At 45.7% G+C, this 25,592-nt stretch overlaps 5 protein-coding genes across 11 annotated transcripts; 2 read left to right on the top strand and 3 right to left on the bottom strand.

Annotated features, from left to right (window-relative positions):
• Positions 1-505: 505 nt before the first annotated feature.
• On the bottom strand, positions 506-1,937 carry LOC6593599 (inhibitor of growth protein 4). Of its 2 annotated transcripts, none has more exons than XM_026987615.1 (5): positions 1,876-1,937; positions 1,454-1,810; positions 1,187-1,395; positions 763-921; positions 506-702 (listed from the first exon to the last, which is right to left on the bottom strand). In XM_026987615.1, exons 1-5 carry the CDS (start codon positions 1,910-1,912, stop codon positions 601-603), a joined length of 864 nt encoding a protein of 287 aa, XP_026843416.1. In that variant the 5' UTR covers positions 1,913-1,937; the 3' UTR covers positions 506-600. The 2 variants fall into 2 exon arrangements, with proteins under 2 accessions (XP_026843416.1, XP_026843417.1); XM_026987616.1 differs by having other exon boundaries at positions 1,229-1,395.
• Positions 1,938-2,629: 692 nt separating this feature from the next.
• Positions 2,630-10,325, top strand: LOC6593712. The gene is made up of 6 exons (XM_026987164.1): positions 2,630-2,808; positions 2,869-3,421; positions 3,991-4,753; positions 5,739-7,775; positions 7,851-9,226; positions 9,289-10,325. Exons 1-6 carry the CDS (start codon positions 2,724-2,726, stop codon positions 10,241-10,243), a joined length of 5,769 nt encoding a protein of 1,922 aa, XP_026842965.1. The 5' UTR covers positions 2,630-2,723; the 3' UTR covers positions 10,244-10,325.
• A 159-nt stretch (positions 10,326-10,484) lies between these two features.
• Positions 10,485-11,251, bottom strand: LOC6593714 (60S ribosomal protein L24). The gene is made up of 3 exons (XM_026987165.1): positions 11,232-11,251; positions 10,997-11,072; positions 10,485-10,932 (listed from the first exon to the last, which is right to left on the bottom strand). Exons 1-3 carry the CDS (start codon positions 11,234-11,236, stop codon positions 10,546-10,548), a joined length of 468 nt encoding a protein of 155 aa, XP_026842966.1. The 5' UTR covers positions 11,237-11,251; the 3' UTR covers positions 10,485-10,545.
• Positions 11,252-11,655: 404 nt separating this feature from the next.
• Positions 11,656-25,213, top strand: LOC6593716. 6 transcript variants are annotated; one of them, XM_026987224.1, is made up of 7 exons: positions 11,656-12,045; positions 17,967-18,385; positions 22,072-22,203; positions 22,307-22,758; positions 22,832-22,904; positions 23,368-24,663; positions 24,740-25,213. In XM_026987224.1, exons 2-7 carry the CDS (start codon positions 17,969-17,971, stop codon positions 24,866-24,868), a joined length of 2,499 nt encoding a protein of 832 aa, XP_026843025.1. In that variant the 5' UTR covers positions 11,656-12,045; positions 17,967-17,968; the 3' UTR covers positions 24,869-25,213. The 6 variants fall into 6 exon arrangements, with proteins under 6 accessions (XP_026843025.1, XP_026843027.1, XP_002018895.1 ...); XM_002018859.2 differs by lacking the exon at positions 11,656-12,045 and adding an exon at positions 17,864-17,911; XM_026987225.1 differs by lacking the exon at positions 11,656-12,045 and adding an exon at positions 17,875-17,891.
• On the bottom strand, positions 15,312-17,364 carry LOC6593715 (dynein intermediate chain 3, ciliary). The gene is made up of 2 exons (XM_002018858.2): positions 15,794-17,364; positions 15,312-15,732 (listed from the first exon to the last, which is right to left on the bottom strand). The coding sequence occupies exons 1-2, from the start codon at positions 17,330-17,332 to the stop codon at positions 15,403-15,405; spliced, it is 1,869 nt and encodes a 622-aa protein (XP_002018894.2). The 5' UTR covers positions 17,333-17,364; the 3' UTR covers positions 15,312-15,402.
• Positions 25,214-25,592: the final 379 nt, after the last annotated feature.

The raw sequence follows: 25,592 nt of genomic DNA, 5'->3' as shown, positions 1-25,592 counted from the left end.
GTATAAAGTGTATTTCAAATTAGCTTACTAGCATAGCAGTAAACGTTGAGTGTTCATGTCCTTAAAAGGAGCGCACTAGCTATCACCAGCCATTAACTTTCTTCAGAGCTAGCCCTTTCCTAATGAGTTTCAATTTTGTTATTTAGTTTGATGCAATACTTCCTAGAATGTCTTAAATTATCTATGTTACTTGTTTCCAAAGAAGAAGAAGTCTATTTGAATCCTTTTAGCCCCTTATCCTTATGGATCTGCAGCAGTTAAAGACTTCATTATATTACTGAGCCTCAAGTATAGTAATGCAGATAATGGAACTGCTTCTTTCGTTTTAAACTAATGTGTGATTAACTTGGCAGTCTGAGGATAAGGATTCTGCTAGATAACTTACCATCAAAGCTCAGTTGAAATGGGACAAATAAGCTGGATGTTGACGTTCTTTGGATGAAATGCAAGCGAGATCCAGAGGTAATTCCAAGTACACCATCAGAATGTATTCGAGTAATCTCAGTTTGATGTTCGACATAGGCAGGTAGAACTTTATTTAAAATTGTACGTGTACTTAAAGTAGCTAGCGACTAAGTATGATCCTAAAAGCGAATTGATCTATTTCTTTTTCCGGTCCTGCGTACACTTGGGGCAGAACCACTTGCCCTTTGGCTTCGTGGTGAGACCGACGCAGGCAAAGTGGAACCATTCGATGGGACACTGCAAAGAGTGGAATGAAATTAAAGCTTCCAAATGGATGGATGTGGGGGTTATACTCACATCGGGGTTATCGCAGCCAATCATCTCGCCATAGGAGACCTGATGGCAAAGGCAGTACGTTGGTTCATTGGGGTCCACCGGCATGTCCATGACATCGCTGGGATGCGTGGCGGCCGTATGGCAGGAGTCCTTCTCCGAGTCATCCGCTTCGACGACTTTCTGTGGGATTGAAGAGAATCGAAGAGTGCGGCAGTGAGAAGGCGATTTTAAATGGTCGACACGTGCAGAGAGGGGAAAAATGAGTAATGCAACTGATAGAAATTATGAGTTAGGAGGATAGCTATGCTAATGGAAATGAATACGTGGAATCTTTGAGATTACAGGACAACGAAACTACGTGTAACCGAAACTGAACTAAACGGAGGGGTAATCAAACTATAATTCTAAAAGATTCATAGACGAAATGTTGATGATGATGATTTACCTTTTGTGCGCCCCCCTTGCGTGTTTCTTTTTCTTGATTTACCTTTGACTTTTTCTTTTTGGTACCTTGGCCTCCAGCATTGCTGCTGGAGTTGAGGCTGACATTGGCATTGATTTGGGTGCTGCCGCCACGCCCAGTTTCCTCATCCGAGGAGGCGGACTTTTTCTTTTTCCCAGTCACCTTGCTGTCCTTTGCTTTCTTTCGACCCTCTGCAATGAAAAGAACGGATGGTTAAGCCATATGTGCAAACCAAGGGGCTACACTCACTTTTGGCCACCGCTTCCTCGGATTTAGCGCGCGTGGACGAGGCCTTCTCTTGGATCTCCCCCTCGAATCGTGCCAAATCATTGTCCAGACGACGGATCTGTTTGTCCACCAGTTCGTAAGTCTGTATGGCCAGCTGCACCTTGTCGTCGCTGTATTCCTTGGCCTTGCCAAAAAGCGCCTTGATATCCTCCAACCGCTCTTTCCGCTCCTCCTCGCTCAGGGCCCCGCTCTCGGCTAGCTTGCGCATAAAGTCCTTGGCATGGCTGTCAATGCTTTTCATAGCCGTTTGGGCGCGATCGTCCAGTTTGCGCATCAGCTTAAAGTTTCGCTCCAATTCTGTCGGCAGACTCTCCAATCCTAGATGTTGGAAGGGGAATAAAGGAAGTTACACACAAGCACCATTCTGAAAATAAAGCCCTTACCATCGAGATAGTTCTCTAGGTACACGGCGGAAGACATTTTCTTGCCGAGCTTTGTGGAATATATATCAATTTACAAAAAAATAAATGAAACAAGCGTCTATTTACGATGCAGGAACCAGCTGTTTACTTTATGCCAGAGTTGCCAGCGTGGCGAAAGTATTTAATAACAATTTTTCATGTGACTGGCAACGCGAGGTCAGGGGTCAAACTTGAAACGATGGTATATTTACGGTATATCGGTATATAATGGTATATTTTGTCAATTTCATCAATCTATTAAATTTTATTTTAAAAGGTATATAGAAATCCAATAAAAGCAAGTATTTATAATAAGCCAGTTAAGTAGAAAATAGATTCATTAATTGGATACAATTTTGTGGGCAGGGCTGAGAGATCTAGATAGCTAGTAATATTCCACGGAATATCAAAATCCTTGGCGGAGAACGATTAACCTATTATAAGCCAAGGGGGTATTTTAATATTAAACCGAAAATAATGAAAATTTCATAATTTTAGCGCAGTTCATTTGAAAGAAATGGTGGTTTCTTTTAAGTTCAGAGGAAAGAGGGATGGATCTACAAGAAGAACTTACAATCGTTAATATTTTTTGCCATTTACCTCAAGTAGTTGCACTATTTAAATCGAGGGGGCTTAAGTGGGCTAAGTTCGGTTCTTCATCATATGAGACGCTATATTGTTGTTGAGGAGCCAAAAACAATCAAAGTCAAGTATTTAAAACAAGCCAGTCAAGTAGAAAATTGATTCATTAATTGGATAGAATTATGTGGGCAGGACTGAGGGTTCTATACTATACTGCTCTACGGTACCTGAACTAACTAGCGTCTAGTATGTACGCCACATCGGGGGGATCTTGGATCAATGCGATCTTCGATGAAGTTGCTCTCGAAGGCCTCGAGGGCGTCACATTGCCAGGTAAGACACTCTTATTTAAACTTTCTTTGGTTTGGTCTGCAATTTACGTACAATCCATAGACCTGTGGCGCTTACTGGCGGTGCGACTGGAGTTTGCCCCCTCCCCGCTGCCCGACAATTTGCGAGATCAGGTGTGGGCCCTGCTGTTGCGCTCTTGCCCCGAAAAATTGGAATTCTATGAACTGCCCTCGCCGCGACCGTTTATGCCCCCCTACGATCGATCCAACGATCAGGATCCAGAGATCGGCGTAGCCATGGTGGCAGAGCAGTGTCCTTACATGTTATACCGCTATGCCCCCGTGGAAGAGGACAACGTAATGGGCAATTGTGAAGACTACAAGACCCGCAAGCCTGTCGAGGCGGCCCAGCTCCGCTCATTGACAGCCGCCCAGGCGACGGAGCACTGGGACCAGAGACTCGTGGCTGTAGCCTCACAAGAGCAGCGGAACATGGCCCTAACACCGATCAATTTGTTGACGCCAAAGGAAATGCCCGTGCAGCAATACGTGTGCTGGGAGGCAATAGGACGCTCTCGCTATAATGGACTAACGACAGTGGGTCCCTGGGGGCTGATTAACTACTGCAAGGACGCTAGCGTCGTGTTCTACATCAAGTGAGGAAAACATTCTATCCATTTCCAGCTTCTATATCTAGTTTTTTCTACTCTTGCATTGAGCAAACTGGTTAGTAGAGGATCTCCCCTTTAGGTTTGTTAACTTCAAAAGTAATTCGTCTCGATTTCCTTCTTCTTGATTCCTAAACGACATTCATGCTGATAAAGATTGTAACATAGCTGATCCTTTCGCATAATTTTTTGCAACTTTGCTACTTTCCTTTCAATAATCTTCTGCCTACTTCCGTGTATATCAAATCCTATTCCCTTATCTTCCAAAATTCTCGTAAAGACCGTAGGATCTGCAATGGATCCACAAAATTCACTCTGGTGAGCTTGTATCCACTGCCCTAATTAGTCTAATTAGTATTGCTGTCCCGTCTAGGCATTACTTCCTTTTAATCTTCAACCCTGTCTTTAGAACTACTGTCCATGAATCTTTCCGTAGCCTCTGCCGTAACTAGAATACATTTTCCCCTTACAGTTTAGCTGAACATTGTTAGACTTTAAATAACAATAAGCAATACAAAATTTCATTCCATAATTGACCGGAGCATCTCCTTTTTTAGGAACAAGCTGCTGGCCCTCCAGCTGATTGCCGGCCAATCCTACAATGAGCGTCACAATGGTCGCTTTACCAACTCGTCGGTGCTGATGCTGCCCCGATTCTTCCGCATTTTCAAGAGCCACACACAAAAGAGCATTGACAAGCTATATCTGGATATTACACAGAGCAGCAGTCATTATATACCGCTGTCCGAGATACCCGATCGACTGGGACACCTCAGTCGGAAGCAGGTGAAGAAGCTCCTCTTGACCCACAGCATTCGAAAGTTCTTCGAGACAAATCATGTGACGCGCGTCGCCCCAGAATCTCCAATCTCCAGCTCCAGTTCAAAATCGCCCAAGGAGCCAAAGCCATCGAAGCGCAAACAGGTTGTGCTGCAGCTTAGGAACCCCGACCTGGCGTATGAGGAGCTCTACGAAAATGATCAAGAAGCCTGGGAGGACAAGCTGGAGCTCGAGTTCCTCGATCATCGCCACAGCTTTGTGGACATGCCGCCCGAACGCGAATGCCATCGGGCCATTGCACGATTCGGAAAGCGCGGACTCACCGCCAATGAGCTGTGCCTATATGCGGGAATCAGTATGGTGGCGGTACGCGGCTTCCTCAAGCACCTGATGAAGCTCGGCCAGATCAAGGACTACTCCGAGCAGCTGGGGAGAATGCGCATCATACGGTATGTGGCCAGCGCACAAGCCCCTGATGTCGAAATGAAAAAGATCGAACTGAAGCAGACTTTACTCCAGCTTCAGTGCAAGGATGAGCCGGTAAGTCCGTTGTGCATTTCGTTGAGGAGATACTCATGACCCTTTTAGGGCTTAGAGGTGTATCCTCCTGAGATGAATTTTTAGCTACCTTTGTTCCCATTCTCAATTAGTCCTCTTCAAAAACTCCTTCACCAGTCAAGGTTAATTCTGGAGCACCTTACTTTGTAATCTTCATTAATGACCTTCCTTCGGTAATAACCTACTCTCGAGTACTCATGTATGCGGATGATGTTAAGCTCTGTGTCCAGTATAAGGACATTTCACTTTGATCTCGCCTGCAATCCGATCTCAATTACTTTCAGCCTTGAAATGTAAAGTAATGAAATTTCATCGTTCCAGCCCCTTGTCGGCGCTTTACACTCAAAACGGAGGTTCTCTTGAGAGAATTTCCCTGGTTGATGATCTTGGTGTTCTGTTAGACTGTTAGTTTTCTGCACACATTTTTATTATGGTAATCAATGGGTTTTGAAAGAGGTGGTCAAGGAATTAGATGACCCCTATATAACACAGACGTTCGATTTTAGAATACGGCTAGTGTTTTGTACATATGGTCTTCAGTACAAAGTACACCAGGGCCGTACATATATAATTAGGATGCCAGTTAGAAATTGCCATCCTACCCTAATCGAATGCTTTTAATAAACCTTCCAACCTTAGTTAATCGAAGAAAAAAATCTTGTTGGGATTTTGGTGCACAAAATTTTCCTCGAATATTGGTCTATAATCAGAATATTATTCATCTTTCCTGCATGTTCGAGATCGGTTCGGCTAACACGTCGCGCGTCATGCGGCAGCGCCCCCCGGTCGGTTGGGCGGGAGGAGGGCTTCGTTCCTGCCTGGAATCCGCGTGTTCCGTTGCGAATAGTGCATCGGACACCCGCAACTCAACCATCAATGAAAACTATGATTAGTTGTGCATTTAAAAAATATTATCGATTTAGATATCCAATTCAAATAATTATATTTTCAACATTATTCTGTGCAGAATATTCCTGCAAGCTCGGACGTGGCGATTCGAGATATGACCGAGATTGTGGCCAATATTAATCCATTTAGCTTCAACCTGAAGGACGTCAAACTGGACAGGCAAACGCAGCGTCACTTGCGCCGCAAGGAGCAGATCGTGAAAATGATTGATGAGAACTGCATCGTGCAGCTGATGAATGTATCGAGCAGCATCAAGAGGGAAGAGCGCAAAGCCGGATACGAGGACACACTGTGCCGACGATCACTCTTTCGTCTCTTGAGGTCCATGATCGATGCTGAGATTGTGAATGTGTACGAGCTGACGCTGCAGTACGAGCAGCGGATACGTTTCTACCGCTTGGTGACACATCCCAAAATCGACTCGGATCATGAGCTGCTGAAGAGGGAGATCCTACGACTCAAGAGTAATTTCCACCTAATGACCGAAGAGCGCCTGCAACGACCCTCGCAGCTGCCGGCCAAGGAGCGTAAACAGTTGATTCCCAGCAAGAAGCTTAGCGCTGACCGGCACAAAGCACAGGCAGCCAAAACGCCGGCTCCGAAGCTGCTGTTGGCCAGAACGCTGCACGAGTTTCTATACTACGTGATCTACGAGATGCCCAGAGAGCAGAAACCATTGCCCATGACGGCGGATCTAGTCGAGCAGTGGCAGAAGGTGGAGCCCGCTCTCGAGACGCGTCAGTTTTTGGAAGAGTGGCACGCTGACCAGACGGTCGTACTGCCCTACAACACGGAGATAAGCTGGCGCACCTTTATACCCCCGCTTCCGTGCTATGTGGACAAACCCTCGGGGTGGGTGTACTTTATGGATGCGATGGACCGTATGCCCCTCTCGCTGCTACTCCGCATCTGTCGCATTGAGCGCGAGGACAGCGCGGAAAGACTGAGGCTGCAGCTGAAGCATCCCATACGCCAGCACTACCTGCTTTCCCAACTCAATCTGGAGAACATAGTATCCCGATCGCGTCTGCAGAAGCTATATGCCCGCACCCTCTGCCTCCTCAACCACATGGGACTGATTCAGGTCAGTGACCTGCAGTTGGGCCGCGAGTCCGTCCAGCGCTGGGTGTATCTGAACAAGCGTGCTCGCCTCCTCGACACGACCGCCAGTAGCGAGCACAACTACAAGAAGGTCAGCGCTGACCGCACTTACATGGAGCTGAGATTTGAGTTCCAGAATCGCGACCAAATAGCCCAGTACTGGGCCAAACTCCAGCACATCTGCGTCTACACAAAGCTGGGATTCCGCAAGGAGTTGGCCGACAGCAAGAAAACGGCGGCCCGCCTCAAGCCGTTGTCCTTTTTTGGGCCTGAGCACTTTGACCAGGCCCTGGAGCTGGACAACGGCACAGTGCCCGGAGACCAGCTGGGCGCCGCTGGTCTGAGCTCGCTCCTCTTTGCCCATCAGTTCCGTAACTGGTCGTGGGTGCAGACGAAGCAGGGCAAGGGTGCGGGCGCTGGGGCTCTGAAAACCTATTCCGGCAACACGCGGAAGCTGGGAGCGTTGACCCGCATAAAGGTGACGCCCAAGATGCCGATTCGCAGAACTGCGGGTGGAACGGCCAGTAGCGTCAAGATTCCGCGAAGGAAATGTGGTCCACGGGATGATATTGATCGGGATGCCATGAGGAATATGCGCACACTGCGCGTCCACTGGCTGCCCGAGGAGGATCGCGTGCTCAAGATGGGACGGGCTGTGTATCTGTTCTTTGACGCTCCGGTGCTATCGTTTGCCCTCAACAATGTGGGCCTCGTTTGCCGCGACGTCATCCGTCGCTACCTTGGTATCTGCAACAAGACCACGCAGGCCTGTGTGCGCAGATTGCAGTTCCTGATGCGCATGAAGCGCGATGCCCCTGATGTGCCGAGCTGGATATACTTGATGCAAACGCAGCCGCAATTCAATTCGATCTACAACGATCGGTTCATGAGCAGCCTGAAGCGCGAGTATCCCACCAAAACGGAACAAAATGAGGCCCTGTTGGTCCACTTTGTGCTCGTCCTAAGCAAGCTACATCAGATGATCTCGAACTCGGTGAGTGCCATTCCGATTGGCAAATCACAACATCTCATAGCCTTTATCCTGAATGGTATCTCTTTTTTTTTGTAGCATGGCACTGTCCGGAACCAGTTTATTCTGCCCGACACTGTCGACGAATATCGGAGCCAGCTGAGGGAGTCCACCCGCCTGAATGACGATCAGCAGGTGCTGTACTCCAATCCCAGTACGGAAACGGAGCTGCAGGCGGCCATTGCGCATGGTGTGTTGCACAGCCAGGTCTGCTGTGCCAAGGACAAGACGCTGTTCAATCTGCAGACTTTCGAGATATACAAGCACTTCTCCGAGGAAGTGCTGAATGCCGCCTTCAGCAAGGCCCGCGCGGACTCCCTGTTGGTGGCAGTCAAGCGACGCAACATTCAGGCCGTCTCCAATCGCCAGATATCTGGCCCAGCCCATGTGCTGAGCTCCAAGTACAAGTACCGGTTGACCTATGTGAAGCTGGCCCACACCGTCTTCGACAGCTACTTCTTGTTTGAGCAGAAGCTTAACTTGGACAAGGAGCAACACCTGCCGTCGCCCCATTTCGCGCAGCTGCTGCTCTTGGGCGAATGGCTGGCCAAGGGAAAGTTGAGGCTGTCGCTGCACTTGCCCGCCAACATTCTGACCGTCGACACCACAAGCATGTCCAGACCGAACGGTTCTTCGACCGATCGCATTCTGGATCACTATAGCTGCATTTTGGACAACGCCCCGCAGACGGAGTACTCAAAGCGGTTGGAGAGCGAGTGCAGTAGTCGTCAGGCCTCGCGGGTTCGCTTCCACCCCGCCAATCTGAGCTATCGCATCCAGGCGTGTGCATATATTCAGCTCTCGAAGTTGCCCCTGCGAGTAATGCACTTCTTTTGTGGCCTGGACGCATTGGGCGATTCGATAACCCTCGTCAGCGCGCGCCTGGAACAGCTTGACTGTCCCTTTCCCAATTGCATCATGCGTAGTGGGAACTATCTCAATGCTGTGGAGCGGATTGTCCATGAACAGCGTCCCCTGCTGAAGCAGTTGGTAGCCGATGCCCTGCCCCAGTCCCAGTTCCAGCTGGAAGTCAATTCGGCCGACACAACCCTCACAGTGAGCGTGTCGAACATTCTGGCACTGACCCAGCAGCTGGAGGCCTATTGGCGGCAGATCCAGCAGCCGCTGGAGTGCAAGGATCTGGGCAAACTGCTGGCGGAGAAAACCCTCCACAAGCTCACCGATTGGCGGGCCCTTTGCTCGGAACTGATCGACTACGAGGCGCACATATGGGAGGCAGAACGCTCGCAAGAGTTCGAACCGGCCATGAACAAGGAAGAACGGGCCAGGGTACAAGACGTATTTGTGGTCCATCTGCCGGCCATTGGCATGCATGCTGTTCAGCAAGAGGATCATCAGCAGGCCAAACAGGATGCGGATGACATGCGCACCGCTGTGCTGGCAAAGGTGCTCAAGTAAGTAGGGCCAAGTCTGGCCATGAAGCCGCTTTCTAACCGATTGTTTCCCTACCTTTCAGGGCCACATATTGGCGGTACACCGAGAACACGTTTGCGACGCTTCTACCAACATTAAAGAAAAGACGCTACGATGCCAATGCCATCCGACACATGGAAGACATACTCAACTACATTGAGCGACTGCCACTAGGGGTGCCTGCGATGGAGCTGCGAACGAGTTTCCCCTTGGGCGATTTCCTACTAGAGGCCCTGCATGCCCTCGCCGACCACGATCTGATCAAGCGCGTGGGCGTGGCCAGTTATATGTACGTGCACAAGCGGCACATACGGAACTGGGTGGTGCACACGTTCCACATCAAGCGGCTGGAGCGGGAAAGGGTGCAGACTCAGGTGTCGGCTGCACCCGCGACTCTGCAGGCTGTCATTGGCCAGAAGCGCAAGGAGGAGGCGCTGCAGGAGCCGGAGACAGAGCAAGCACATCCATCCAAAAAGATTAAGCTGGCAGAGCAGAATAGCAGTGACTCGGAAAGCGACGAAGCTGGCGCGGAATCTGTGGCAAAGCGACCCAAGAGATCCATTAAAAAAGAACCATTTGTGAACGCTGTGCGAAATGAAGCCTCTCACGATGCAATTGTGATGCGACCGCAGCCGTGGATTCGACTGAATGCATCGCTCAACCGTCGTGTCCTGGACCGCTGGCTGGGCGCCGTCCTCAGCGAGTGCATTTCCCGCATTGGATGCACAGTCCACAGTTTGTTTCTGCGCTTTCCGTACCTCGTGCCAGTGGATGTCATGTTCCTGCTCGAGCTGCTCACCGATTTGGGGTGCCTTCACTTGATGGAGCTCCAGACGCACAAAGTCCACGTGGAGACCACGCAAGACGAGCAGTGCGGGGAGCAGATAGTGACCGAGCTGTATGAGCCAACCCTCACCTATATCATTGCCCACGGCGATGCTATCGGACGCCTGACCAGCTTCATTGGCCGCAAAAAGTATAGCACCGAGTTCATTTAAGGTGATCGGGAATATCGGGACCACTTTGTCTTCTTCGTTTTGGTCACATAATAAAGTGGATGCCACACAATTGTTTAGTTTACGCGTTGCACAATATTGGGAATCGTTTTCAAATAACTCTGCTGTGGAAAAATCGTTGTGGCTGCAGGTAAATGCATTTGTTTCAAACAAAAAACGCGTTGGTATTTTTTTTTTGTTAACTGCAAATTTGCATTTGCAGCGTTTAATTGGTTTTCACTTCTTCGTTTCCTTAAATCTTGTTAGAAAATTAGCACTTCACTACCGTCTCTGCTTGGGCTTGTTTACCGCTTGCCACCGACGCGGGGAGCAGACTTCTGCGTGACCTTGGCGGCCTTCGTCTTGGGAGCAGACTTCTTGGCGGGAGCTGGGGCTGACGCCTTCTTTGCTGCCTTGACGGCGCGCTTCTGTTCCTTGGCGACCTTGATGGCCTGATCGCGCTGGGCCTTGCGAACCTCCGGCTTCATGTTGCGCTTGGCCATGATCTCGGCCAGGGAAGCGCCGACAATAGCGCGCTGGAATTTCTGTGTGCGACGGGTGCGCTTCTTGGAGGCCTCCTCCTCAATGCCCTTGCGGTGCTTGCGGCGGTAGAGCACAGTCCAGGTAACCTTACGAGGGTTGCGCTTCATCAGGTAAGAGCGCTCGCACTTCTTGTCCAGGAAGGTGAAGCTCTAAAAGAAGCCAATCGGTTGTTAATACCCTCATTCTTGGGTGGCATCTGATTTGTTTACTTACCTTGCCATCAATCTTGACCATGGTCTTGCCATGGCCGGGGTAGATTTTGTACCCGCTGAATGCACACAAGCCAATTCTGTAAGGAGATTACATTATTCATTATTAGCTGGGAATACTACTTGAAAAATCTCATCAGTAAACATAAGTTTGCTCTGTTTACTTTCTGATAGTGTATTTATTGTCGGCTTCGGTTCCTGGATGCCCATGATTTTCCAAAATTATTTTTGCCACTTACTTCATCTTGCTGGGCGAATACACGAAAAGAAAAGAAAACGGAAGTGGACCGGAGTTATCGATAAAATATACCTCAGAAATATACCGATACGTCATATATTTCAAAATATACTGACGAATTATTTGTATACAAATTCAATCATATTCCTAGTTTTTAATATTCGGTTGAATATTACTCGCGAGCTATGACCTTCATCTCCGAACTCTTAGTTTTATCCGATTGATAAATCAATTTCCAGCAAGATTCGCTCATTTTGAGCTATCTTCTGCATTGGATTACTGGAAAATACTATACACATAATAGAAAAAGAACATGCAGGGTGTTTTAGCTAGACAAGGTGTCTAAAATCAGTGTTACCGCGTATCTACTTGTCGACCTGTGGCTGGAGTTGCTCCCTTTTCAGCGAGATCAATAGATCAAGAACGCACTTGTTGGCTAGTCCAGAGTAAATTGAGTGTGGAAACCAGAGCATTTCTGTGTACATATAAATTACCAATCCATATATACAAACGTACATACTTAATGGTTGATAATATAACATAACGCAAAAAGACGCTGTATGTTTAGAATCGCTCGCGAACGTAATAGAGGCGACAACAAGAGAACTGTTGAGAACTCGTATCACAGTTGTGTTTCGATCGCTGCACGAATCTCCAATATTTGAAAATTAGATCCGACAGTGGGATGGGATGATGTAAACAGCCTAAATCTAAAATCTTCACATGGTTTTTTGGACTGTGACGTTAGCGATGGCTGAGACGTTGGTGATACATTATTATAGCGCATACCCGGGCTGGGAATAATGCATTCATATGTAAGTGTATTAACTATGTACATATATTTCATTAATTGCGATTTTGTAGGTGAGGTTAATTTTTTGTCTCTTTAAAACGCTGCTTAATATTTTGGTTGATATGAACAAAAACGCTTCCACTGTTGCGAGCTTGATATTTAAGCAACTGAATATACATATTTAATTCAAGCACGGAAAAAACGATGAAATAAATAACAAATAATGATCTTAGACATTTAAATCGAAAGGAGCTTTGCCAAATAATCACGTTAATAATAATAGCGATGCAAAAACTAGTAAAAACTACAAATTATATGGGCATTAGTAAGCGAGCAATAGACAAGTGAAATTAAATTACAAAAAATTTAAAGCCATTTTCTGCCTGCCTAAGTCCTTCATGGCAGTCCTACCTCTTCTTCGGAACAGTTCCACCAATTTTGATCATTCGAGAAAGTGAAGGACCTATCCTGTGCTGCCTTTGTGGCGTTTTGGCCACTTCTTGGCAACATAAATGAAACAAAGTGATTATGAAAAACTCTTTTTACTTTTATATTACAATTCATTTTTATTATTCAGAAAGTTCGTATCAAAAAGACAGCATTTAATTGCCAGATTATATATAGATATTAGTAGAATAGAATATACAGGAATTACGATTATTGCGATATAAAACATCCAAGTCGCTTATATTTTACATTTTATTTAATAAGAAGATTTTAGAGTCTGCCATTTTGCGTTTAGTGTGATTTAAGTCTTACAACGTGAAAATTCATTGTACGAAAAGTTATGCCAATATTTTGGACTCTGGCCCATTTCTTCCCCCAAGGGGAAAGAGACATCACTCTGTCTACGGAAAATAGTTACGAGCATGCTGTAATATTTCATTCCGTCTCTAGTAATGTGAGATGACCCGGGAGGAGGACGATGAGCGGTGTGGTGCCATTTGCTATCCGATTGTGAAGCCGTTACTCCGGTACGCTGCCCTATGCCAGGAGAAGGATTCAACGATCAACGAACTCAATGACCAAATCAGAGAGAAAGATGTTTGCATCGCCCAATTGCAAAGCAAGCTTGAACTCGACAGGTCAATGGAAATACAGACAACAGATGATAATCTAGTGTCTACTATAAAGAAAAGCGACCAACTTCTGTCTTCATCGATCGTAAAGAAGGATAAGAAAATTGATGATCTAGTTGGAAAGGGACTAAGCCTAATAACAATTAAAATTCAATTGACAACACAGCTGATTGAATATCGGATTTCCAATCTTAAATCACAAAATAAAACTGTCAAAGTTTATTCGCGAGCTTGGAATGGAAATTAAAGAAAAAAGCTGATAAATTAGAAGCGAAGGTGCGCACAATAAATGGGAGGTCAGAAGGCTTCAATTATATGATCATCCTTATTGAAGAGGTTACATTTTATAGGAGGGAGATTTGAAGAAAAAATGAGTTAATGAATTATATATGCCTCAATAATGTTGTTTGTTTACCATATGATGATGATCCATTAAAATTGCTGATCAAGAATATATATATATATATACATTATGGGGTCTATATACAAATATACGATTATCCAATGAATAAGTCTCCCGTAGGATTAGGTTTCCAAAACTTAATTTGTAGTCGGCTCTCATTGCCGTTGACTCGTTTCAGGATTACAGTCCATCCAGATCCAGAGTGGGTTTATTTCGTGCAACCTTATATTGTGAAGTTTGCAAATTGATCATCCATATGATTGCTAACGTCTGATTTACCGTTTATAGAGCACTTCTTTATAACTGATAAGATTTTTCTTTGATTTCCATTTCCAGTTCGCGAATGGACTTTTCACACTTTTACCCTTTTTTTATTTTACTCAAGATCTGTAATTTGATCTTCCATTAGCTGGGTTATAGAATTGTGTCTACCCATCGATTGGAACTTTTGTGTCATTGGGCTTAGACTCTTCCCAAGTACATAATTCATTTTCTTATCCTTATTTAGGATCGATGAAGCCAGAAGTTGCTTGCTTTTCTTCATAGTAGACACTAGATTATCATCTATGGTCTGTATTTCCATTGCCTCCGAGCTTCGATGTAAACATCTTTCTCTCGGACTTGGTCCTTGAGTTCGGTGATCGTTGAATCCTTCCCCTTGCATATGGCATCGTACCGGCGTAATGGCTTAACCATCGGACAGCAAATGGCGCCACAACGCTCTTCCTCCTCTTCCGTGGTCAGCTCACATTAAGTACTAGAAACAGAACAATTAGAACAACTAATTAGTTTGTTTTAATTCTAATTTCTCAATGCACTGAAGTCTTACGGCATGGTAGTAACTATTTTCAGTAGAAAAAATGATGTCTCCTTCATCCTGGAGGAAGAAGAGAGCCAAACCACAATTCCGATCACCATTAATTCAATGACTTTTCCGTTGAAAGACTTAAATCAGACTAAATGCAAAATGAAACATTTGACTGTCATATCAATTAAGTTGTGAAATAAGTAGGTGTACATATGTATATAGTATATAATATGCATATATATCCCTCTGGCATGTTTTCGAGATAACAAGTATAGCAAATCATATAAATACTTATGATATGTGTGTACTCGTATACTTATGATCTTATATGCATATATATGTATGGACTATGTATGTATGTCCAGATTGTGCTTAAGCTTAATATTTATACACTTATAATAAGTTGACCCTTGACCCTCCGTACATAAAGTAAATACATGCAATTGCAAACGCATGCTCGTATCAGCGACATCTTGAATCATTATATTATTTAAATATTATTTTGTTTGTTTTATTAGTCATAGTCTAACATCTCGGTCCCTATTTTGAATTTGTCAAAATGAGCGTAGCGTAGCACCTGGTTTACCAATGAAAGCTATGTTTAACGTAATTTAATTTAATTTAAATGCTTATATTAATGGTTATAGGCAGCGCAACAAGGCCTTCAGGCTGATCATATATACGAGTACTATTGTGCCAAAAGATCAGAGAAGTCTTGAAGAAAAGCGTGGTGATAATCAAGCACCAGTAAATAGAATAGTCGACTTGAGTTTTAAGCTAACTGGTCATTCTTTTCCCTGCTTACTCGTGTTTGGAGCCATAAAGTCTTGAGGCTGGCCCAGGATCATGGATTTACTCCAGATCGAGGAAAAAGTTTCCTGGCAGGTTCTTCCATAGACTTCCATTTTGTGCGTTCCAATTGTGACTAAAGTTATCATTATCACTTGTAATCCATTATCATTTCGCAATCCTAGAAAAAGTTTCTGGTAACTCTTGAATTATTTAATTAGGAAGGTATAAAGATGAAAAAGTATACTGAGTTTATGCCCTAGTATACAACAAAAAGATGCAACAAGATAAAAAAAAAAGTTATTCAGATTTTGGGACGGGGTCCTCCGACTCCGGTTCTAGCTCAAAGATAGTGCGTTCAATGTGGGAAACTCTTTTGGAGCGCTTATAAGCGACGTAGTCTATTGATTCGTTAAATTCTATTATGGCTTTCCGAAGCTCTCCATCCTCTTCGATGTATTTGACGAATTTCTCGGGACTTTTATGATCATATTTTACAACGTGCTCGGGAGGTTTCTCGCCAGACCGAAGCTCTTCTACCTCGGACAGCTTGGAGTTACGTTTCTTCAGTTTTATTTCCTCCTCGCGCTGTTCCAGAAGCTTGCCTCGTGAGATCTCCCGCTCGAAAAGCTGTGGAAAGAAAGTGAAAATAAAAATCGTTTGTGTATATGATAATTGTAGCATAATTAACCGCCGCCATGAGAGCCTTTTCCTTTGCGGTGGCTGTCCTCATGTCATCCTCGATTAGGAGAATCACTACGTCCCCGCCAGCCAGGCTTACGGTAAGCAGGTGTCCATGTGGGTGGAACGACACGTGTGTAATGCTCTGCTTAAACTTAACCGTCACAATGGGTGTGCGATGGCTCATCAGCAGGTCCCAAAACTCCAGAGTTCCGCTCTCGTCGCCGATAACGAACAGCGAGCAACGGCCCGTACTCCAGGTCCCGCAGGTCAGCTGATTTCGCTTGTAGAAGTATAGGGTGCTGGGACAGTTCTTGATCTCCTCGGACCAGATGCGCCATCGCCAGTCGGCCACGAGCAGAAAGTTCTTCACGAAGAACGGATTGCGCACGATGCTGCGAATTGGGCCGGCAAAGATCTGGAAGTGACTGAGGATTGTCTCCGATGGAGTCGCGGCCTTGCGGTTGCCCACAAAAACGCACCCCATGTCGCTGCCCATGACATAGCGCACTGGTATGGTGTACTCAAACTCCAAGACAGTGACACCGTGCGAATCCGCCCGGTTCTGGATGTCCTTGGGGTATGGCTCGAGCAGCAGATCTTGTAGGGACATCTTCATGTCTCGCGTATCCCAATATTTGATGGAGCCATCCAGCGAGCCCGAGTAGAACTCCGTGTTGGACTTGGAGTGCACCCAACACAGCGCCGAGGTAACCTCCCTGTGTGCCGCCTCCAGCGGACACATGTCCTTCGGCTGGCCGAGCTCTGAGGTATTCCATAGGCACACCTTGCCCGAATGCAGGCCTCCGGCCATGAAGTTCTCGTCCTTGGGGCACAACTTGGCCAGTGCAACAGTCTCGTTGGTGTCATAGTAGGCAACTGGTCGAATCGGATTGTTGATATCCCAGAGATATAAAGCGTTCTCGTTACCCCATTCAGGAAATTCGGTGTTTGCTTGATTGTTCGGATTTGATGGACGGTTGTTAAATGTGGTCAAGAACTGCTTGGGATTGTTGGGCATCCAGTCGCACATTGACAGGTGTCTTTGAGGATACCACAAGTCGTGGAACATGTTAATAGCTCTGGCCGTTATCTTCATTCTAATGCCACTGCCCAGGTCCTCGTCCAGATCAGCGAAGAATTCTTTATATATGTTTATGGCGTTGTTCTGTGAGCTCATCGTCATACAATCACGCAATAAATGGGCCACTTCGACGCCCCAGGCGTCGTCACGCTCCACCTTCTTGCGGTATCGCATCGTGGACTCCTCGTCCATTATATTCACCTCCTTCACATTCCATCCGCCTTCGTAGTGGTACATGCCGTGCTGGTCCAACGTCACGTTCTCTGTTACCACAGTGCTCAAGGCCATCTGCTTGCTCTTTTGTGAGTTATTATCTCGTGGGTTTCGCAGAACGTACTTCAGCCGGAGACGTCCACTTGGGTGAACGGCCAGCAGCAGCTCGTTCCGATCCGAAAACAAGCACTGGCGTCCAAAACGCTTGCGCTCCCGCGAAAATATGAACTGATTTCCTAATAATCCCATCATGGTTGGTCCTCTTACAATTCTTGCGGTTGTACTTTACAAAAAATATATAAATTGTAGTTGCTTCACAACGACAAGGCACTGATCTGATTAATATTGATGTGAATTGTGGGCTTTGGAAATTTAAATTTAAGTTTGGCGCCAAGTTACTGTGTTTGAACATTCGACGCGTTAGTAAATTACTGCAACGAGGGATGAAGAACAAAGTGATTTGTTAAAACCGTATATTTTATTATGAGTCCGCAGTCACACTTATTTTCTTGCCACCATTCTAGATCTAGCTTTCATGGTATTTTCTAGTATTTTCCAATATATTTCAATATCGGATTTTACATGTGCGATTCCGGGCAGAAAAAGAGATTGGTCCAATTTTTAAAAACTTTAAAATTAAACAAAAATCATAGCAAAAGTAAGAAGAAGAACTTGTGTGGTGGGTAGACACGGTATTTTTAAAGATATATTAAAGAAAATGGTTTATTTTATTCATAAGTCCGCGGTCACACTGCAAATCGTGTTTACATTTAAATATTAGTGCGCATTTAAAAGTTTTCAAATGCCACAGGTCTGGTCAATTTCAATATGGTGTGTTTGTGTTGTAAACAGAATTGGTTAGAGAATTAAAGTGCGTTTCTTTCAGACATGGACCTGCAACAGTTTCTTTCCTTGGAGCGCAAGCAACTGGAGAAGGACCGAGAGCGTCTTTCCACGGCACAAAAATGCCCCGCCGCGCTGCTAATGCAAAAGAGCGACTACATGCCAGTGCAATGTCAGCGCAGGGCCAAGGAGTCCAATGAACTCCTGTCGGAATCGTCTTCCCTAGCAACCGGCAACCAAAACTTAAGCGAACAACTTCACTTGGACTTGAGCCGCCTGTGTGAGCCTGATGGGGTGTCCGAGGGGAATGCCAGCCCATCCAAATCGACTAAGGAATTCGCAAACCAGCGTCAGCTGCTCGTTGGAAGCGCCCGTCAATACAAATCGCCAGATGTGTCGTCGCGACGCAATTTGGAAAGCGGGCGACCGCTAAGTGAGAATCGCTTGCCAATCCGACGAACGGTGAGTGGGGAGGCCACAATTGGGAAATTGACGAGCACGACGTGCTCCAGAATGTGTGTTGCGCTTCAGTGGCTCATCGCCAATTATCTGGGAGATTGCCATAAATGTGCGAAATTCGTTTCTTTACGCCTCGTTGAGCTGCTGGAAGAAATCTGAAAACCGAAGCTCTGCCTGATATCTTTCGTAATCCTCATTCGAGTATCAGTTGCATACAAGATTTTATAGTGTTCTATCCTCTTTTGTTCTGTGTTCACCTTGGTGAGTCTTTTAAGACCATGTCCGTCTGCTTGCTGTAAAGGCATACGGCTAAAAGATTATTTAAATTATTAAGATTATTTAAATTTGTAATTCTTGATTCATTCTATATGAAATGATTAAGTAATTACTAATTTAAATAAGTCATAAGTCGCTTAAGTCATAAAATTTCTTTTCGTTAGAGATCGTTCAGCGTGCAATGTATTTCAAAACTAATTAACTAGCGTTGTTGTATAGAACGTTGTACACTTTGCTGTCAGTTTGTTGATAGATTTAGCGTTTTTGTAGACTTGTTGTTTGCCGCCAGCTTTCCACCTTTCCACCCTTCCACCCTTTCACTTTTCAATTTCCATATGCATTATTTATTGGCTTATTGACGAGCTGGCTGGCAAATCGTTGCCTGTCCAGGTCCGCATCCTACCCTCTAAGTTGAGGGGACTGTCTGGACGCTTGCCTCCAGGCCCTGGGCATGTGAGTATAGCGAAATTAGTTGGGCATTTTAATTATTCAGCATTTAGTTCTTTGGACTTTTCCGTGCTTTGTTGCGTTTTCGGCGTGGCCCCGTTTCCTTCCGCTATCAATGTTGCATGCCCCATTGTTGTTGGTTCTGCTAGCGCTGTTAGCTCGCCCCTTCCGTGCTCCAGTTACCATTTTGGCTCTGCTGTGGACGAGCCATTCGTTTAATGAATTTGCTGGCACCGCTCTCAGTTGTAATTTGAAGCTCGTTTGTTGCGTTTGCTTCTGTTTGGCCTGAACTTGAAATTGCTCTCCATACATTATATTTGTATATATAAATGAGGTATACGTACACGTGGTGAGGGGCCTGCCGCTTGCCCCTGATTACCGGCAAATCAAAACCATCGAACGGAACCAAATGAATGGGCCCTCTAATTGACTAAATTTGGCCATGCCGCGAGTTAACCCAAAAATCAAAGTGACGCAAAACAAACAATGAAAAATTGAACGTTTTCTAAATATATGCTTACTAACGGTTCGGAAAACTAAAACGTAAAAATATGAAATCGCATGACGGCTATGAACGTGTCAGTGGTCCCTGGAAATAACCCGAAATATCTAACATGAACAAGAATTTTGTTTAGCATTGCAAGAAAGATGGGATTGTATCCCAAGTTATCGGATATCCAAAGGGATTAGGGCCTTGCCTTAATGCCAGAACACGCTGTACCTTCTCTTCTTTCTGTTGTTCTTTCTTATATTCCTTTTAGCGAGTGATTTAAAATTTGATTCAAAATTAGGAGCGCCTAGTCATGCAATACTGTTGACAAAGTGCCCAGGTGGCCCGAAGTGGCTTTTTGTTCTGCCGACTCACTTCCTCGTAGAGGACACATGTGTAGGACACGACACGCCCAACTGTCAGCGACGCCTTATGGCGCCTCTCATTAATTGGTAATGATAATGGATATTGGAGGTGGGACAAAGGTTCGGCTCAGAGAGGAGCTCAAACGAATGCATGGGCTGCACTGAATAATTATTTCTGCTGCGTGTATGCATACTATATTGTATATTTAATGGCACTGCCACTGCCACGTGCTTGCAAACTCAGTTCTATTATATCTCTGATCTAAAGCCACAAACAGTTTCATCCGATTGGACCTTTGGGCCGTCACCCACACAGATCTAGCCGTTTGTGATGTTATCTACAATAAGATTTACATTTATTTAACACTGACTAATTTAAGCTAAGGGACAGAACCAGTTGAACAAACTTCCCAACTCTAATATCGACCAACATACATACACATGGGTGTATGTACTGTGAACGAAAGTCATGACCTGGACAAGGTTGTCAACGACAGGGTTTAATTAAGCCACCCTTCGAGTGTAGGATAGCTTGAGGTCACTCCATCACGACTGAACAACCTTTAAAAAAAAGGCATGCACTCTTCGAATAGGGATGAAAGTCAATTTAAATTCCATCGTCCGTCCTTGAACTTACGCTCTTTCACTACTGCGTGGCGACAGATGATTCCATTCCAGTTGAGGTTCATTAGTTTTCGCACTTTTCGTACACCCACTGGCTGAAGCTGGCACTTAGTTAACCCAATTTCCAGCCGGCACGCAACCAAATCCAATGAATGGGCGTAGTAAACAGACCATGGAAGTACAAGGGACTACTGTGGAGTACGTCAATGTGGGAAAGGTCCTAATGAGAGTGTCAAACCGATAGTACTTTTCGCTGAAGAAGTATAGCCGTTTCTTGATTACATGTGAAACATAATGTGGAATCGAGTGAGTCTCTCAATGTGCCTATGCACCCCACTGTAGCGCCTCCTCCAAATTGCCTGCCACCTCTTGGCCCCCTGCCTGAGATGAACTGCGTGACCCAAACTAGCTCTAGACGGGCCACCCCGTTCCAGCCGTCGGATTTGAAGTCTTCATTTTGATAGTTTCCTTGACCTGAATTATAGGCTTATATTATGTATGTTTCTTCCTTAGTTGCGGCACTGAATGTCCCACTCTGAAAAAGCCTCTCATTCGCAAATGGCTCTTAATTATGCTTAGCTCTTCTCTCCGCCACTGCAATGATGAAAACGTTAAGGGGAGCTTTAATTAAGTGGCCATCATCCGGGCTAATAGAGAGTGAAGCGCACTGCATGCAGCCAATAAGCAGAAGTGGAGCCCAGAAGAGCCAGAGCAGGCTGAAACAGCTGGGCCTGGTTGATAAAGTGCCATTGGCTGAGACACTCTCAGAGAGCGGCTCCAGTCGTGCTACGAACGAACCCTTCGTCTGGTTTCTGATGATTCTTCCTTAACGTTTCCAATGAGGAATATTCGGCTCACCTGTCACACTTTTTAAAAGCGCTTTAGGGCTGCTTCAATCTTACTTATAAACTATGGGAATAATACCAATGTAGTGCTTTGGTAATATTATTTATCTCTTGACACAATCATCTGAAGGGTAGAAGAGTTATTGATCAAGACTTTATTTACTTTCGCACCTCTCTTCGGTTTTACTGGGGATTTCTCCATTCGAATCCCTGGCCATTGATTGGTCTGGTTCTGGTCTCTGGATTGTATATAATTTTTTTGATGCCATCGGTGCACGCGATTTGCGACGTCGACGGCATAAAAATTATGTGCCAAATGGCAGTAGGCTTTGTGGAGTGTTCGCTAGAGCAGCTCCGGCTCCTGCTCCTGCTCCTGCTCTTGCTCCTGCGGAAAGTGCTGCTGACCCCAAAAGCAGAGGGAACACGGAGCTAGAATAATTTGCTGGCTTTGCTGGCCCTACCGGCCATACGAAAATGTACACAAGCTTCCTGCTGGTGGTTAGTGTCGCCGAAGGAAACGTAGAAAATTAGAAAAAGAAAGCGCGCGACAAGAGCTATATAATAAATACATACATACATATATGTGTATATATACTCGTGTAAAGGCCGCCCACTCACATTAGTTTTCTCTTTTCCGTGCAGGATGATATGGAGCAATGGGTTACGGACACATTTTATTCGTATTTCCCCGGCTTTAACAATGAAAATCAGAAACGGCAAACTTATTTGCGTGAGCGACAGCGCGAGAACCAGCAGAACTTTCTCAAGCACCAGGTGAGAGATTGCCGTAAAAATATTCCGATTATGTGCGGAATGCCTTGTTATGGTAATCAGCGTGAATTTTACGAGCTGGCGCCTAATGTTTGAACCCTTGCAGATGCTTCATCCGCCGGTCACAAAGCACCAGCGACCGGGACAAGTGAGGAAGCCATCGCAACCGCCACCGCCACCAGCTCCAGCGCCAGCGCCAGCTCCAGCTTTGGCCTCCACACTGGCGCGATCCAGCCAATCCAGCACAAGCACCTCGAATCACAGCACCACGGACAAGACTGACTTAGAGTTAATTGTAAATAGTAACCCGAACTATGTGCCGCCCAAAGTCCGTTCGACCAGCACACGTAACAAGCTGCTGCAGGACCTGGGCCATGTGGAGCTGTCGAATATTGTGACGGGCGACGGGATTATGGAGCGTAATCTGCGTAGTGCCGAGCTGGAGACGGCCCGCAAAAAGGATTATCAACGCGATCTAATGCTACAGATTGAGGAGAAGCGCCGCTCCATAGAGTTGCTCAGGGAGAAGGAGCGTCGACAGGAGGAGGCACTCACCAGGTGGGTTTTTATCGAGTATTTTCTCTTTGTGAAACCGAAATCTTTAATGCTTCCTTCTTTTTGTCCTCAACAGACGTCTGGAGACACAACTAAAAACCATTAAGCTAGAAGAGCAATTGGAAAAGGAGCGCGTGCGAAATGAAAAGGTAAAACCTGATTTGATATTAGTTTTATTTATTTAATGGTGTAGTTAGTTGTGCTTCCCTTGCACAGTGGGGCTATAGGATACGAGTAGATAGCGGAACACGGGATTGGAGTGGCCCAAACATTCTCTAGTTATGGCTGCCATTTATTTATTGAACCAAAAACTATTAATACACCTTTGGGTTGAGGTGAACGCAGCGTAATATGGAGCCTTGAGTGTATTTATACAGCTAGATTTTGATGGCGTTTCCGAATATCCGATTAAATTCAATAGCCTCTGATTGGCACCACCATTAGATTTACGATCTGCTGCCTGAGAATACATAAGCCGCTCGACAGGTAAAGTGAATTGTAATTGATTTGTGTTAGCCGAGCAATATTATCGCACCTAATGGCAGCTAACTGCACTTTACTTTCGACTCGACCAATCCGCTCTATATTTATTTCCGTTTATTGTGCTGTCAGGCTCGCATTGACTCGGAACATAACCGCTTGATGCGCGACCAGTTGCTGGCCAAGCTGGAGCAGGACGCACAGCTGCTGCTGGTCAAGGAGAGCAACAACCTGGCCGAAACACCGAGATCGCATCGGAGTAAAAACATCCACAACAGCACAAATAATATTAGCACCGAAGCCACCGCCAACAAGGTGTATAAATACTTTAGTAACTCTGCTCACCACGAGTACAGACGTGGCCAGCCGCTGCCGCCGGCCGTTGAGCTGGACTTTGAGCTGCCGCAAATGGCCAAGATCGAACGAGAGTGCTTCCATCTGTGCGAGAAGATATGCCCGCTGTGCGATGAGCCCCTGAAGAGCTACGAGAGCTGCTGTCTGCGGTGCCAGCGAAAGCTGGCTGTGAAACTGAAGCAGACGGAGAACGGCAACGAACAGCAGTCCCAGGATCAAATCGGAGAGGAGGAAGAGGAATCGCCGCGTGATCCAGACGGCGACCCCATTCACAACTGCGAGAGCAGCTATGCCCTGGTCTGCCACAAGTGCGAGCGCTTGTACGCCATGTGCAGCCAGTGCCTGGCCAAGAGCGATGTGTGTCGAGCGTGCCAGCGAGAGCGGAATGTCTGCATGAACTGTCGCCGCAACTTGTGCTCGTTTTGCCTCGAGGAGGTTGCCTGCGGCCGCAACACGGAGCGGACACATATCAATGAGACGGATGCGGACCGGCAGCCACATTCGGACAGTGCCTTTCGAGTACTGGAACTGAATTATGCGGTTCCAGCAGCTAAGGAGTCAACGGCCAGCAACCTGATGCAATCCGACGCATCGCCTCCCTATTCCATCAACATTGCACGTAACTCCGTGTTCCATTCCGACTACAAGTCGACGCCTGTCAAGCCGTCCTTTGTGGAGGAGCTGCCGACGTTTTCGGGGAGTGCCAACGCTAGCCTTGAGCTTGACAGCGCTGACGAGCAGGCCATGGAGAGGGTTCGGAGACAAACGGACAAGCGCTTATCGCGCTATCTCCAAAACTACGGAGATCTGGCTTCCAAGCAGCAAAGGAAGCTCATCAAGAAGGAGCAGGAGCAGTTGCAGTTGCACCGCAGCAAGAGTGAATCCCGTCACCGTGGAACTCAAACAATGCCGCAGTCTTTGGCCAGACGCGATGTGGTCCTGAGAGAGGCCCCTGGGCATAATCTATCGATGCCGCTGTTGCGTGAAATGCCCAAAATGACGCGCAAAGAGACGGGCGCCACATTGCCCGTGAATGGACAGCGGGGCATCGACAGTCTCAAAAAGCGCTGGGAGGTATGTTTAATGAAATTTGAGCTAACGACTGGCTCGGGAAGGAAAAGAAAAGAAAATTCTTATTTGTATTCTTCAGGTTCCCGCTGTGCAAAAGTTCTCTGTCTCCACCTCATCGCCCAAAATCCTCACTCAGGTGGGAGCCATCCGCAAACAGTTACAGGCTGCCCGGTTCTATGACGATGCTGTCGAACCTGAAGATTATTGAGGGATAGATAACAGATTTCATGCAGAAGCCCTGCAAGAGATATCTTCGATTAGATTTCCACACGTTATTTATCAGAGTAAAACGAATTTAATTCCCTTCGAACTCTTCACGTTTTGAGACATTTGCCATTATCATTTCAATTCATATATATATTATGTAGTAATAGCCCTTTGGTAGGCTGTTTCCAAGTGCTTCGGCTGCTTCCTGCAGCAAATTAATTACGTAGGCCATTTTTTTTGTTTCTTTTATACAAATACTTATTAATCACTGATGTGGTAACTAGAAAGATGCAATTAAAGAAAAACTTATAGTGAATAAACATATTTTGAATAACTTTTAAAATAATTATCATCTCCGTGCAAAGTGCCCTTTAAACGGTCTTTTAAGTTCTGATGTTCAGCGTTACGATATATCTTATATCGCATTAGATACTTTTTAGTTTTCTTTTCCATCAATCGAATATTTTGACTTTATTGTTAGTTATTGCTAAGCTTTATTGAAGTTATCTATGTTTTCAATTGAGTTCTATCGACGTCAATACGTACATCTTGCGTTATCTTTTCGTTACTTATAATGATTTATATGTTATTTACCAACGATTTTATCAGGCAGTTCATTGACACATCGTATGTTCATATTATTCGGATTTCTTAGCCATATCAAATTATGGCACAGTTTTTAGGTATTCAGTCTTCGGAAGCGATTAATTTATCAAGAAATTAAG

The sequence above is a fragment of the Drosophila persimilis genome, unplaced genomic scaffold (genome assembly GCF_003286085.1).
Source record: "Drosophila persimilis strain 14011-0111.01,24,50 unplaced genomic scaffold, DperRS2 tig00000124-arrow-pilon, whole genome shotgun sequence".
NCBI lineage: Eukaryota > Metazoa > Arthropoda > Insecta > Diptera > Drosophilidae > Drosophila > Drosophila persimilis.
The sequence above is the reverse complement of the archived record's forward strand: the minus strand, read 5'-3'. Positions and strand labels throughout refer to the sequence as shown.